At 35.5% G+C, this 14,750-nt stretch overlaps 1 protein-coding gene across 1 annotated transcript in view; it reads left to right on the forward strand.

The window, feature by feature from the left end:
- LOC138692991 (zinc finger protein ZFP2-like) overlaps positions 1-11,809 on the forward strand; it is a 56,891-nt gene extending 45,082 nt beyond the window's left edge. The window contains exon 7 of the mRNA XM_069816466.1: positions 8,336-11,809. Within this exon, the coding sequence (XP_069672567.1) occupies positions 8,336-9,449 (1,114 nt within the window). The 3' untranslated portion in view covers positions 9,450-11,809. The remainder of the gene's footprint in view (positions 1-8,335) is intronic.
- The last annotated feature ends 2,941 nt before the right edge of the window (positions 11,810-14,750 follow it).

The following is a 14,750-nucleotide window of genomic DNA, read 5'->3' on the forward strand; positions in this document are numbered from 1 at the left end:
AGACGAGCTTGAGATTGGTTTATTTTCTGCACCTTCAGTAGCAACGCTCAATTTCACACCAAATTCAAACAAAATGAAGGAAATGAAAATGTATTCAAATCGTTGCTTATGAGATTATACAAGCTGGCGCATAGCGCTTGAAATACGGATCTGAAGTGGTTCCCTCGTAATGCCAATTCCTCCGCTCGGAGCGCTGTTCTATACTAAATATTCATAGCAGAACGCTTAATTGACATTGACATTTGGGACATTTAAAGGACTCACCATTGCTTATTAAATGCTTCGTACAATATTTTACGGATAATAGGCCTAGACGTAATTTCCAAACTTCTACGTCTCAATTATATTACAATAAAAGGGTGTCATTCTTGATATTAAAAGATATTACATATTATAATCTAAGGTACTACCTTCCAAAGTTCAATTCATGCGCCATACCTTTTCGAAAATAATGAAAGAAACTAAATATATTTTACATGAACACTGTAGTCTACCCTTTTCACGTATTTATTATTATTATTATTATTATTATTCTAACGAATTAAGGTACTGTATTATCTTCCATTTCCTTGACTTCATAATTTAATCATTTGTAAGTGGACCTAACTTATCCTTTTCTTTTTTAAAAATATATTGACGTTGAAGTGTTATGATTTTTACTAATGCAAACAGCAGTCACAATACATGATTAGTACAATTGTGCGATTTTTCTTCCACGCCTTGCAGTGGTGAAATAAATATCTAATAGGCCTGCTGATTAACCTGTTACTTATATATGGCTTTTAAGGAACCCGCAGGTTCATTGCCGCCCTCACATAAGCCCGCCATCGGTCCCTATCTTGTGCAAGATTAATTCAATAGTGTGTAGTAATAGCAAATGTTATGATATTTTAGTGTGTGTAAACAGTTTTTAAATTAGGAGTTAGAATTAAATTAATTGGGAAGTTATACTGCAATATATGTGATTAGGAATGGTTTTCGAATTTGACAATTTCCCAAAACATAAACAAATATCTCAGGAATCTCAGGGACAATATTTTTTAGAATTTTCCACCCATAGGCACATGCGCATCTGCACTCCCCGATCCCCATTTCATTTTTAGTAATGTCTGAATCTCGCTCCCCTGAGCTGTTTTCTGTCGTCACTCATGACATGTCAATTTAATGGAAACATAAAGCAAAATTTTCGGTACACCATGCAGTGATAATTGAATTTTATCACAACGATTAATTGTATTAATTATTTATTTATTTATTACTCGTAATGTCGTAATAATATTTGATTGGCTTGGAGGATGAGGGGAGTACGTTACACTAGACTCGGCATGCTCAACATTAAAATCGCATTGCTGCGTATGTTGTATCCTAAATAATGCAAATCGTATATGTGTCACTATTCAGCAGTAATAACCATTCTCATGGAATATTTGGCCACTATAAATGATGATGGTAAATCATACTCTTTTCCTCGAATAACGCTACTGATTGCCTTAAGACAAGACAAACTAAGAACTATATTAGTTTGATTTTGATGATGATGATGGTAATAATAATAATAATAATAATAATAATAATAATAATAATGTCTGAAAGTATCAAACTGGTAGTTCACTTTCAGCAATTATAGAGGGAAAGAAATCTGAAGGAAAAACACGGAACTGAAAACAATAAACTCGCCAAAGTAAATGAACCATATGAACAATGTAGTTTGGAAGCAAAATTGTTAATTGAATAAATTCAGACTTTCGGGAAAGAAAATTTTAAATTCCATTAAATAACGCTGAAAATCTGCATACTGATATTTAACAAGTCATCAATAAATCTCAAATAAGACTGTAATATGCTTGTTATGTTTATAATCTTCGTACTCGATCAGTATTGTAAAATTCATCAAAGAATTTTCACGATACACAATGCTTAGTAATGGAACTATTCATCATTTAATAGGATTGTGAGGCATGCCTAGCGGCAGAAATTGTCATGACGCTCAGAGACCCTCTCTCAATCGTGCTATGCGCTAGCTTGTATAATCTCGTAAGCAACAATTCAAATTAACAATGTGTCAAGAAAGAATGAATAACCTTGGTCTCCTTAGTCTGGACAGCAATCTCGCTAGGTCTTTTGATGGTATAATTGATGATTTTGCATCAATGAAGTCAAGGAGAGGAGTTTGTTGTTGTTGGTCTGCAAGTCAGAAATTACAGCTGTTTAAGAATAGTGAAAACGAAACGAAACAAACGACAACGAAAAGACAAAGTTTCATCATCAAACATACTACGTAGGCCCACTGAAAAAGAAGCGTGATGAATATAATATATTGTGGTAATGTGAAGTTTTGCTAAAAGTTTTCAATGTGACAAAAAGGTATATGTTTAGATTCGTATCTGTGTATGGGGTTATCTTTTATTTATTTTGAACATATTTATTATGGCCAGAATAATTGGTAACTTGTCATTTTTAACTTTTTTTGCAATGGGGCCCGAGCACAATATTGCACAGGGGCCCATAAATCCTGTCGGCAGCCCTGGGTACAATAGTCTATACTGCGATAATATGCACAAAAGAACTGAAGCCTATATCGAAATGAACGGCCACCATTTTTAAAAATGTGTTTAAATATCCATATTATGATTATTTTTCAATTTAACTTCATTCTCTATATTGTATGCTAATGTGCTGTAACAGTACAATATACACTGCATAATTAATAAGTCCGAATGGATAACTCAATTCGTAAGTAAAAACAGTGTTAATACAGTGCTGTATTTTGATTAAACAAAAACCTAATGAAAATTATCAAACTCAAAATTGCTATATTTCCTACTTTACATAAGTGGATGAACTACTTTTCTTCCCTCCTATACCTAGTAAAGTGCTTTGTATTTTACGCCAGTATCATCGAACTCCAGTCTTGGAAGGGGGAGCAAGCGATGTTTCCGGTTCTAGACCTTTAATCCAAAGATATAGACAGGTTAATGTTAAAAATGTTAGTAAAAATAAAATGATGTCCCTGTATAACTTATCTAAGAGCACGCTGTTTTCCACAGATGTTTCTTATATCATGAGAATTGAAATTTTCGATTTTGTTTTCTTCCACCCACTATTTTAATATGCAAAAGTGTTGTTGATCTTCTACCTTTGTAAGAACATTTTGTTTCATAATCCAACTTTAAAATGGTTTGTCTTTAATTCAACAACAGTGTTCTCTCAGTATGAACATATTTACACAACATTAGAATGTAACACACTCATACACAAGTGCATTTTTCATTAAACTAACATTCAACAAAGTAGCCCATCCACAGAAGACCAATATAGCGCTACGTATTCATAAGTATTGAGGCTAGCCATCTTTCCTACAGAGCTGTAGTAGCGAATCGATACCCCCTCCACTCCCCAACCTTCCCTCAAGCTTGCGAGTGCCACTGCCTATGATGAGGCTTGTGCCGCAAGGCTCTTGCACAGAACTATCCATCCTTGAATTACTGCGAACAGTGAATTTAATATGGAAGGATTGGAGTGAAACAAGTGTTACCAATACATCGTAATTACGAACTTATACCAAATACCTTATAATAATACCGGACAGCTAGCAGTTTTGCATGCTAACGACGCTGGTGCTGCTACCTACATGCCAGTGTTGAGATACTCACGAAACAAGCTGTAATCAATTGCAATGTATAATGCTGGGCTAGTTAATAGTTTTATTAATTAGTGCTGTGTTAAAATGTCAGGGTGTATGTGTGCTGTTTATAATTGTGACAATTGCAGCATTACAAATTGCTCCAAATCGTACTTTCGATTTCTGACAGTTCATAAAACATGAGTCAACAAAATTCGTTATTAGGCCTAATGTCTTTGTCTCTGTGTTGATAGAACAATACAAATTAACTTTTTTATTTAGGCCTAATAAATGAATAGAAGTTAAAATATATTGGAAAAGTTGTGGTTTTAGCAAATTAAGTTTTATTGTTCTCTACATGCCTTTACTAATAATTATCACAAGCATCAGAATACTACCATTTTTATTTTTGCAGTTGTCAGCAATGGATATATAAAGCATTATTGTAAATTCATTCCTAATGTCAGAACTGATTTTATCTCACTAAAGCAAAGAAAAAATGTGTAACAATTAATAATTACGGAAAGTAATATGAAGTATGCAATATTCTCATAATATGCAGCTCTGATATAAGGTAATAATTTTACATTAAATACTGTTCAACATTTCTTAAGTGTTTCATATATAATTCCACATTAGTAACTCACGTTTTAAACAATGGTCCAAATCCCGCTATGTTAATATTTGTATATATGGACGTAATTCCATCCTTCTTCGCTAGATGTCAGGTCCGCGATATTTCGCACTCACGCCATTGCTGCTAGTATACAGCTGTCCGGTATTATTATAGTAAGGTATTTGCTTATACTGTTACTAGGTATAATAACCAAAAATTTTTTGGGTAGGCTAAGCCTCACATCCTCAGAAGGGCTTCGCCATTGGATCTCTCATTATACGCTGTGGAACTTGTATAACTATGCAGACTGAAATGGGCAGTAGAATATCTTAAAATAAATTTAAAAATATATAATATGCTTTCTGCTTAATTGCATGGTCAATTAGAAAATTAGGCTGAACATCTGCATAGTGTCACTGGCTCACATACGAAACCACACACACCCACTCTAAACACCAGAGTTCCGTCCCTTAGGCCAGATGTGCTTATCGCAAGAAATAATGGTATGTTTTAATCTTTTTATTTCATTTACAACAGAACTGTCATTTTTATTGAAAACTTCAAAGACATAATTCATTTTTTATCCATTTATCTAATGATAAAGAGTAAAAATCAGAATCTTACACATAGTACTTTTGAAGCAAAATAGTCTTAACAATTAGGGGGACATTATTCTTTTCTGAGAAATGTATTTCTTTTGTCACTATTAAGGTATGACAATTTTTTGTTGTATTCTATCGAAGGAATAAGCTGTTAAAATCAGCACATTCCACACCCACACACAGATAAATATTTCCACCACTCAGTAAAACTCACAAGAAAGTGGAAACGTCTACGCAAACCTATGTAGACATAACCACTCGAACTACACAATCTCATGAAAGCTGTGGTCTTACTACTTGACTTTATATTCCAAAGAACATTGCTGTGACGCAGTCTACTGACCCCAAGGAGCATAAGGCCTGTTACACACTTGCAGAGTTTTCACCAGCGAGAAATGTGTTGCGAGAAAGAGGCGAAGAGCCTTCCTCCACACACTTGGCGAGTTCTTGCTATCACAGATCACATCTCGCTATGATCATCTATGCACTGCTTTCATGCAGAAAGCATTTTTCTGAGTATAGTAATCACTTGTTGGGGGAAATACTGTATTACAGGTTATGTATTTACGTATATTGTCGTACTTAAATATACATAACCTGTAAGTATATTGTCGTACTTTACAAATTACGTACGAACCCTATGTTGAATCTGAGTATTCAGGTGATGAGGAAATGGAGTTACATGAACATATTATGTTCATGAAAAGAAGAAGTAGGTCTAAAATTAAAGCCAGAAATATCTGAAAATTACATTGTATCTTACGAAAATAAGGGCGAGTTTTGGACACTGGTTTCGATTAGAATGATGATACAGGTTCAATGGACCACAGTTTTTTTTTTTTTTTTTTTTTTGCCATTCATGATATGGTGGAGAATTATTTGCTATATTCTGATTAAAATTACGTAAACTGTTAAGACATATAGATACATTATTTCAAATGTTTAATTATTACTATTAAATCTCATCAAAATAAAATATAGCCCTATTTATTTTCAGATAATTTGATATTTGTCTCCACATTTCTTATCTAAGTTTCGTGTTTTTATAGTTTTCGTACCGTGTATCATTTAAATAGGCCTACGAGTGACATCGTACAAGTTCGATAAGTGTCAGACTGCAATTATCAGCCATCTTTCCTCATTTTCAAATAAAAACAGTACAATTCATCGCCACCTGTGATATCTTTTTCTACATTCAATTTTCATAAAGAGTATAAATGTCAAACATCTCTGATAAATGTGTCAAGAAAATTCGCTGAGCTACTGATTCCAGCGAGAAACTAGTGCGAGGTTTTTGCCTCGAGCGAGAATCTCTCCCAGTGTGTGGACGTCCATTTGAATCCATGTTATCAATTTTTTTATTTTCTCGCAACACATTTCTCGCTGGCGAAAACTCTGCAAGTGTGTTACGGGCCTAAGATATCTCATCAAAGCGCCCGCTCAGATCATGTTCCTAATTGACTCCACATCAGCGAAATAAACAGCAGTAGGACATAGAAGATGCTGAAGGAGAACAGTTATAGCCGGACTAGTTCGGGTTTTTATTTTTTACACGATTTTAATGCAGCATCGCCCACTTTGCTGTATTACTTCTGCTTGCATGATAGACTCCATCTGGATTTCTATTGCGGTAATATTCAAGGTATAAATGAATTAATGATGCGAAGCTGATGTTGTTAGTACAGCAATATGAAGAGCTTTACAGTTTATCAAATTGGGAATATACAAAACGAACATATGCGATGATATTGCGAAAATAGTGAATCAACCAGGTATGTTCTTCATAGTTTTCTTAAATTGCAAAGGTATTCATTTTATTAGCAGCTTCAGTTAAACACTACAATAAAAATTAATGCTCTTCGGCGGCAAATAACAACACTATTGATGAGCAGTTTGGAAATACGGGTTAGTGAGCGACACTACAATACAAATGCGAATGCTTGAATCAATTTTTTCCGTTCAGCGAGTGCCTACCTTAAGCCTAAGGCTGTGGTTCTTGCCTATAGGGCCTCCTCCAAAAAGAATATTGTCAGCATTGTTTTTGCTGTTTCCACAAGGCAGAAAGTGGCAACTCTAAAATGTGGTGTAAATGAACGAACAGTTGATCATATTCCATCTATGTGTCCTTTGAAAGATGTAAGCTAATTATAGATCTAAACAAAAATGATATTGAAATTTCAAGCCCATTTATCAGATCCTTTCCAATAACCACACTTGCAATGGCTTCTCGTCGTTCTGAATAATGTATAAGAAAGAAGTGCGCACAAACGTGCAATTTAGTTTGGTATGGGTTACTTCTCTTTACTATATTCCACCAGTGACTTCGTTCTATTCACACATTTACTAAAATGATATTTTGGACACACTTCGTTGCACAGTTTGCACACGCATTCGGGGGAAGGTTCGTGGTACTCTGATCTTCTGCACAGTTTGTGGTGAAAACCGTGAACTGCTAGCCTTGTTATGGCGCTTCGTAACTTGTTGTTCGGCCCTGTCCAGTTGTGGTTGATCATCGCGTCCGTTCCATAGAATTCACTTTCTATTTCCGCCTTCTTCTCTTGCATGACCGTGCGTAGTCGAAGTTCTGCTGCGGTAGATGGCAGCATGAGTCTGCTTCGTAGTTCCTCTATCAGGAAGGGTTCTCGCGCGAGTTCGTACGCCATTCTGGAGGGTGCATATTTTGAGATTCCCAGTGCTGCTTTTAAGAACCTTGCTTAGACGTTCTCCATGGTCTTGAGGTCATTGTAGTTTAGCCGGGTCCATGTGATGTCCAGTCCATATGACAGTATAGGGAGTATCTTGGCATAGAAAAGCTGCATGGCTGTTGAGAGTGCTAGTTTGGTAATGTCTGTTATGTCGTGGATGGCTATTCTGCGGCCGTTGCTCGTTCTTGAGTGTGGATTCTGAAGGATTTTCCTGTCGTCTGTATTGTTACACCGAGGTATTTAAATGCATTTGTAATTTGCAGGGGTCGATTTTGTATCCGGATTGTGTCACTTTTTGCTATTCTTCCCCCCTTTCTGAATACCATTTGTACAGTTTTCGACTGGTTTATGAGCAGACCGTTTTCGTCAGCCCAAGCTGAAAGGTTGTTCATGGAGACCTGTAGCTCTCTTATGTTGGTAGACCCGAGCACCATGTCGTCTGCGTACATGTACATCACTGTTGAGGGAGCCTGTATCTGTATTACGTCCGCTGCCATGATGTTATGTCCCTAGCTGTAATATTTTATTCTCTCCTTTATACATATTTTATTTGTGTTTTTTATTTTGTTTTATAATTATTCTTGACTATATATTGTATAATATTAATTTAAAATGCATCCATTAAATCGTATAAATATCCGAATCGAGATGATAATTCACAAAGATGTATCTCCAACTGTTAATGTACGTCCAGGTCTATAGATTCGTTCTCATTTGAATTTCCAATAATTAAAGAAAGTATATATTTTTTGTTACTATCTATTAGACTAATTGGATATTTTGTTCATAGGATTGGAATGCCCACTAAGAGGATATTGTCAGAAACCGATGGTATTCCACATGAAAAGAACGCGATATTATGTCATATTCCTAATAATTCAGGAGTCACGGAAGAACCTGTGCAGACTCATGAAGATGAGAAGCAATTTAAATTCGAAGCGTCTAAAAAGAGTATCTCCAATTCGTCACAACTTCAAAGGCATTTACGCAAGAACGTAGGAGAGAGGCCTTTCAAATGCGATGTTTGTGATATGTGTTTCACGGATTTACGTGGCCTAGAAAGCCATGAACGCCGTCATACAGGCGTAAAACCTTTCAAATGCAATGAATGTGGTAAGTGTTTCTCGTGGGTGACTAATCTAAGAAGACACGAACGTTTGCACGCAGCTGAGAAAGCTTTCAAATGCAGTGTTTGTGGTAAGTGTTTCTCGCATTCATATCGACTAAAAGCACATGAACGCCTGCACACTGGCGATATGCCTTACAAATGCGATGTTTGTGGCAAATGTTTCCCGGAATCGTGTACACTAAGAAGGCATGAACGCTGTCACACAGGTGAAAAACCTTTCAAATGTCATGTTTGCGATAAGTGTTTCTCGCGGTCGGCTACCATGAAACGTCATGAACATCGGCACAAACTCCAGCTGCCACAAAAAAGTTTTAAGAAAAATTTGAACTGCGATGTTTGTGGAAAATGTTACTCTAGCTGTAGTTATCTAAATGTCCATAAACGCCTTCATACTGGAGAGAAGCCTTTCAAATGCGACTTTTGTGGTATGAATTTCGCACAATCTAGTAATTTAGTAATACATAAACGCAAGCACACTGGCGAGAAGCCTTTCCAGTGTTATGATTGTGGTAAGTGTTTCCTTCAGTTACGTGATTTAAATCGCCATAAACGCACTCACACGGGCGAAAAGCCTTTCAAATGTGACGATTGTGGTAAGTGTTTCTCACAGTTACGTGATTTTGAACGCCATAAACGTATGCACACGGGCGAGAAGCCTTTCAAATGTGATATTTGTCAAAATTGTTTCGCTGACAAGCGTGCTGTAACTAATCATGTACTCAAACATGTTGGTGAGAATCTTGTTCTTCAACACACTGACGAGAAACTTTTGTAATGTGATGTCTGTGATTATATTTCGTGCAGTCCTCTAACTTAAAACTTCAGGAATGCTTATCATAATTGTATCTGAGAAAAAATAATTGCATTCGTGAACTCAACCATACAATCCAGATCACATTCAGCCGTAAAGCTGTGGTTCCCCACAGCGATCATCATCGAGCAAGCAGCGTTGGTGATGATGAAGGCTTCTAACCACTCAATAGGTTATCTCATTTTTCATTAACCAATCAAATGGCTATTTGGCTCATGACGCGCGAAGATAGCGACATCAGCGTACATTATAAACATAACCTCTAATAAAAACATTACAATGGGTATAAACCAATTGTGTACGTATCATGGCATTATATAAATACGTTGAAAGTGTTTACACCGTGTATATAAAAACTACTTGTCATTGCATTACTTTTTGTATTTCTTCACAATTTGTTTGCTCATAGTGTCTGCCGTCCGTTTTCGTCTGCCAGTTTCTAGTCTTGTGTTTAAAAACATTCTAACACTGAATGTTTTTTAATATCTCATTCTAAAGTTTGGAAAAAGGAGCGTGTATCGGTAATGAAATGTCAGCCACACGTTCATTTACAATAATCATAACTCAACAATGTATTGTCACTGGAAGCTTTTATGATTAACCCACTGAATATGCCATAAGGACAAAATGTTATATCGGTAATATAAAATAAATATAATGAGAATTATAGTGAAAAAACATTATTGATACCAGTCGCTAACTCTCCACCCCTTTGGTATGCGACTGTTAGTATAAGTAGCATAATTATTTTTCTTAATTGTAACTTATGTACGATCCAGCAAAGATTACAAAAGAAAGAAAATAATTTGAAGGTTAACATAATATGTTAATATATTATTAGAACCTAATCTAATTGTTATGCAAAGCTGGTATTAATGTAAACTACTTACAAGTATATAGGCCTAAGTGATTTATTTAAACTTACCTGTAGGCTTTAACATTCTCGGTCGTTTCGGCTTTATTTTCATTAAAGCTGCTCGAAAATCATGAACAAAATCGTCGTTTTTTAAATGGCCAGAGCATAATCTGCTTGCATCAGGATTGAATTGATCCTGTCTTTTGCACGCAATTACCTATTTTTTCTAATTCCTAAATCTTTAGGAATGGTTTACTTTTTTCGTTAGAATTGTTGCATACCGCAACAGCACACCTTTGACCTGGCATAATGCATTCAAAACAACATGAACAAGAAAAAACACGAGATACTGCTTTGAAGCATTTGAGGTTCGGTGCACTCAGCTATCTTGTGACGTCAGAATCGCTCTCCTTTCCACATCAATCCCTCGCCAGCAAGCTCGATAATAATGAAACCTATGAGAAGTTTAGAAGCCTTGGGCGATGATAGCTCAGTGTTCAATGTCACCTGGGTGGTTTCCTTATTAACAAACATTATTCCCCTCGCCATCGTAAGTATTATACTTTCACAAATTTTGATTGCTCAGACTAAGTTTGGAGGCAGTGATTCTACTTAATCATTTAGCGTTAGCCACAGCTTCAGGGCTTATTTTTATAGTACAAAAGGAAGGGCTAAATGGTATGTTAGATACATTGTTCTACTTAAGTGGCAGTTTAAATGGAGACTTTTTAAATTATTATCCAATTGAGCATTCTCTGTCAGCAAGATCAATTGTAACGTTCGTTATAAATAATAGTGTGTACTATGTTCAAGCTATTCAACTGAGAACTAGTTCCAAGACACACTTTATTACGAGTTTAAAAACTGTCATGAAATTGATTAAATCATTGCCATCTCAAAGATTGGAAAATCTAGCAAGAAGTCCCTTGACTCAACACTCAATTTAGCTTTTTATATGAAGACTGTCTTTAAAAAAACGCTAATATTTTAATTATTGCTTCTCTAATGCATGGGAATATACATAGAATTAGTCTATATTACGCCAAACTGGAGAATTAGATACCGCAGGTTTAAATCGTTCCGTTGATAACATAACCAAATACACAATGTCAACATGCTGAGAGGTAGCGCTACTGTTAGCGACAAAGTCGGGTAGGATTTGTTGAGGAGATTCATTAATCTAAATTAGACGCACTGGCACTGATAACGTTCAGTGCAGAATGCAGTGATCTGAGTTAGCGTTCATCACTCTAGGCAGACATGGTTTGAAAATGATTTTCGTTCATTTAAAAATAAATGACGATAACACAATATATTGTATTTGGAAATGTGTGAAAATAAAGAAACTGCAGTTAATGGTGTTTCCAATTGTCCTGCCCCATATGATGAGTTCCAAAAATATAGAAAGTAACAACTGGATAAAACGGACTCCAAAGCAACACCGACTATGCTGATCACTAGTCACGAGCCGAGTGAAACAAAAGACAATCAAAATGTTGGTAGTAATTTTCGCGACTATATTCTTAAATAATTGACTACAGAAGTCAAGTGCAAGGTTTTCGGAGTACGACGGTGGTGTTTTGAATACACTAAAACAATATAGAAAATAAATAAGATATATTTTTTCTTTAATTTATTTATTGTCGCTTTAAGTTATAAAAAAGTCATATCGCGACACAAACTTATTTTAACAATAACATAACATTTAAAAAATTAATTCATTACAGTAAACATTATACAATTTTATGACATAATCCAGTTAATTTGGAAAACTTTATTACACTATTGCAGTAAGAAGGTTCACCAAGAGATCTTGCTATATGGTTGGGGATTTTTAGTTGTTGTCGTAACTGATTGTATTAAGGACAGTCCTGGATGATGTGCTTCACAGAAAGAGTTTCACTGCAAGTGTTACAAACTGGAAGAAGTTCCATCTTTAGTAAATAACCATGTGTGAGCTTGGTTATGTCCAATACGTTGTCGATTGATGAGAACTTGGTTCCTGCGTGATAGATGTTTAATTGGATAGGATAAACTGAAAGCAGTTATAATTTCCCTGAGTTTGCTAGTAGATGTTTGAAGCCAATTGGAGTACCATAGATAATTTAACTTTTTTTTTAAGATGACTGGCTATATCATTATTCCAATTGTCAATGTCCATATCCTGTATAGGAAGACGAGTTACTTCTTTTGCTGCCATATCGGCCTGTTCATTTCCATGCAGACCTTGATGAGAAGGAATCCAGATTACTATAATTTTCTTTGATTAAGTAAGATATTTATGACGTCCAAGGTATTGCTTGGTAGTATACCTAGGCGATCAAGGTGGCTGTCCTGTTGCAGTACGGAATAAAACAACAGCTGTTCTAGGACATTCTGGGAGTGCGGTTAATGAAGCTTCCTTCCAAAGTTTATCTTTTATCTGATCCTCCAAATTAACTCGAAAAGCTTGTATGACTCTGTGTCGGATGTTTACAGCTGCTCTAGAGTATGGGATTGTGCAGGGAAAAATTTGGAGAATATGCGGTCCCTTCTTAGCCAGCGAATATGCCATTTCATTCCCTGAAATGCTGCAGAGAGATGGTATCCATTGTAGGGACACTTTTTTGTCGAGGTTATTATTATTTTTTATGATCTTCTTGCATTTTAATACATCATTGTTGACTGGAGGTTCCAGGTAGTTAGCAATTACAAATATGGCTGCCTTAGAGTCAACTAGAATGACAACATTTTTTTTGTAGGTTTAACTGCTGCCCTATAAATGCTGATGGTTTTTTTCTAGAACAAGTTTTACAGCACATTTCGACTGTCAAGGACCCTTTATGTATTTTAATTTTACAATTTTTAAACGTTCCTGAAAAATAGTAATTATACATACTTTTACCATATTAACGTGGTCCACAATGAGACAGCAATTTAGTAGTGTCGCACTCTGTCCCACATTACTTCCTACAATGTAACAGGTCGTAGTAAACTTCCTGAGACAATATTATAGATTTATTAATTTGTCCTACAGAACAATATCAATACTGACAATTTTCTCAACAAATATTAATTCCTAAGACAAGTTACCTGCTTCTATTTTCATTTTAGTAGGTTATTTTATGATGCTTTGTCAACATCTTAGATTATTTAGTGTCTGAATGAGATGAAGATGATAATGGTTGCAGTGGCGGCTCGTGCCGGATAAATTAGGTGAAGGTCAATAGAATTCTAGGTAATTTCCTGGAATCGTTATATACCCGTGACGTCGCGAATGCTTTTGTAACCTATACGATGGGCATATTGAATTAATGTAATATATTCACAATTTTCTTAAGTTTTATGAAAAGCACAGCATATAAAATAAACAAATTTTCAACATTTTCGGAAGCTACGTCCTCTTAATCCCGAAGAATTCACTGTCCCAACAAAACTTCCACACAATACATACCACAACATAATAAAACAACCACAAGTCCACATGACATAAAAAAGACAAAATCTAACACATTTTATACAACACATCAAATTAAAAGAGTACACAAGAAATAGGACCCATAACAAAATTCAAAATCACAATCATAATCGCAAATTGTATTCATATTTTAAATCAACTTCGGAACATGCAACTTCCAATATAAGTTTACCTATCCAGTAAAATCAAGTAGCTACTATTAAATCAAAGCAGTATTCTCTTGAACAGAAAACTTACACTTGAACGGAAAAGAAAGGGGCACTTGTAATTTCATCTCTTACAAGTTCATTGATGCATTCAGAAATACAATCAATTATTTCACTTTGAATCGTTTTAGATTTCCCAGAAAGAACAGGCCTAATTTTTTTCATAGTGATTTCTAATTTTCATAGGGCCGATGAAATGAGAGCCAATAATTCTTTGAAATTCCCCCTGTTCTGTGACGAAATACTCTCATCATGACCGCGAAAAGCCAACTCCTGCTTGCTTAGAAACAATACCGTATCGATTGCGGTGTGCATTACCAGTCTATTTAAACATACGTTTTCATTAAATTGACTTACGTATAACCTATAACTTTCCTTTAGTGCATCCGCAATGGTGTTCATGTTCTTCTGCAGTGTCTTTAATTGCAAAATACATTTAATGTGTTCAGCTGAATCTGCATGGCTGTAAAGACCGCGATTGACATTTCTGAAATCGCAAAATCCAGTTGAATTCCAAGCGGGTTTCTTGTTCCCCAGAAGAAGACAAGGCCAACAATATACTGTAACTTCTCGTTATAGTGACTCCCACATGACCAGTTGCAATCAGCATACCACGAATCTTAAAACTGAATATTGTATGACCGACCACCACTTTTCACTTTTTTCATAGTTATATTAATGTGACTTGTTGTTCTGCGGTATTTTAAAATATCTTGCTATCTTCTGCACAGCAACGAGAGAACGGT

Source organism: Periplaneta americana, chromosome 17 (assembly GCF_040183065.1).
Source record: "Periplaneta americana isolate PAMFEO1 chromosome 17, P.americana_PAMFEO1_priV1, whole genome shotgun sequence".
Lineage (NCBI taxonomy): Eukaryota > Metazoa > Arthropoda > Insecta > Blattodea > Blattidae > Periplaneta > Periplaneta americana.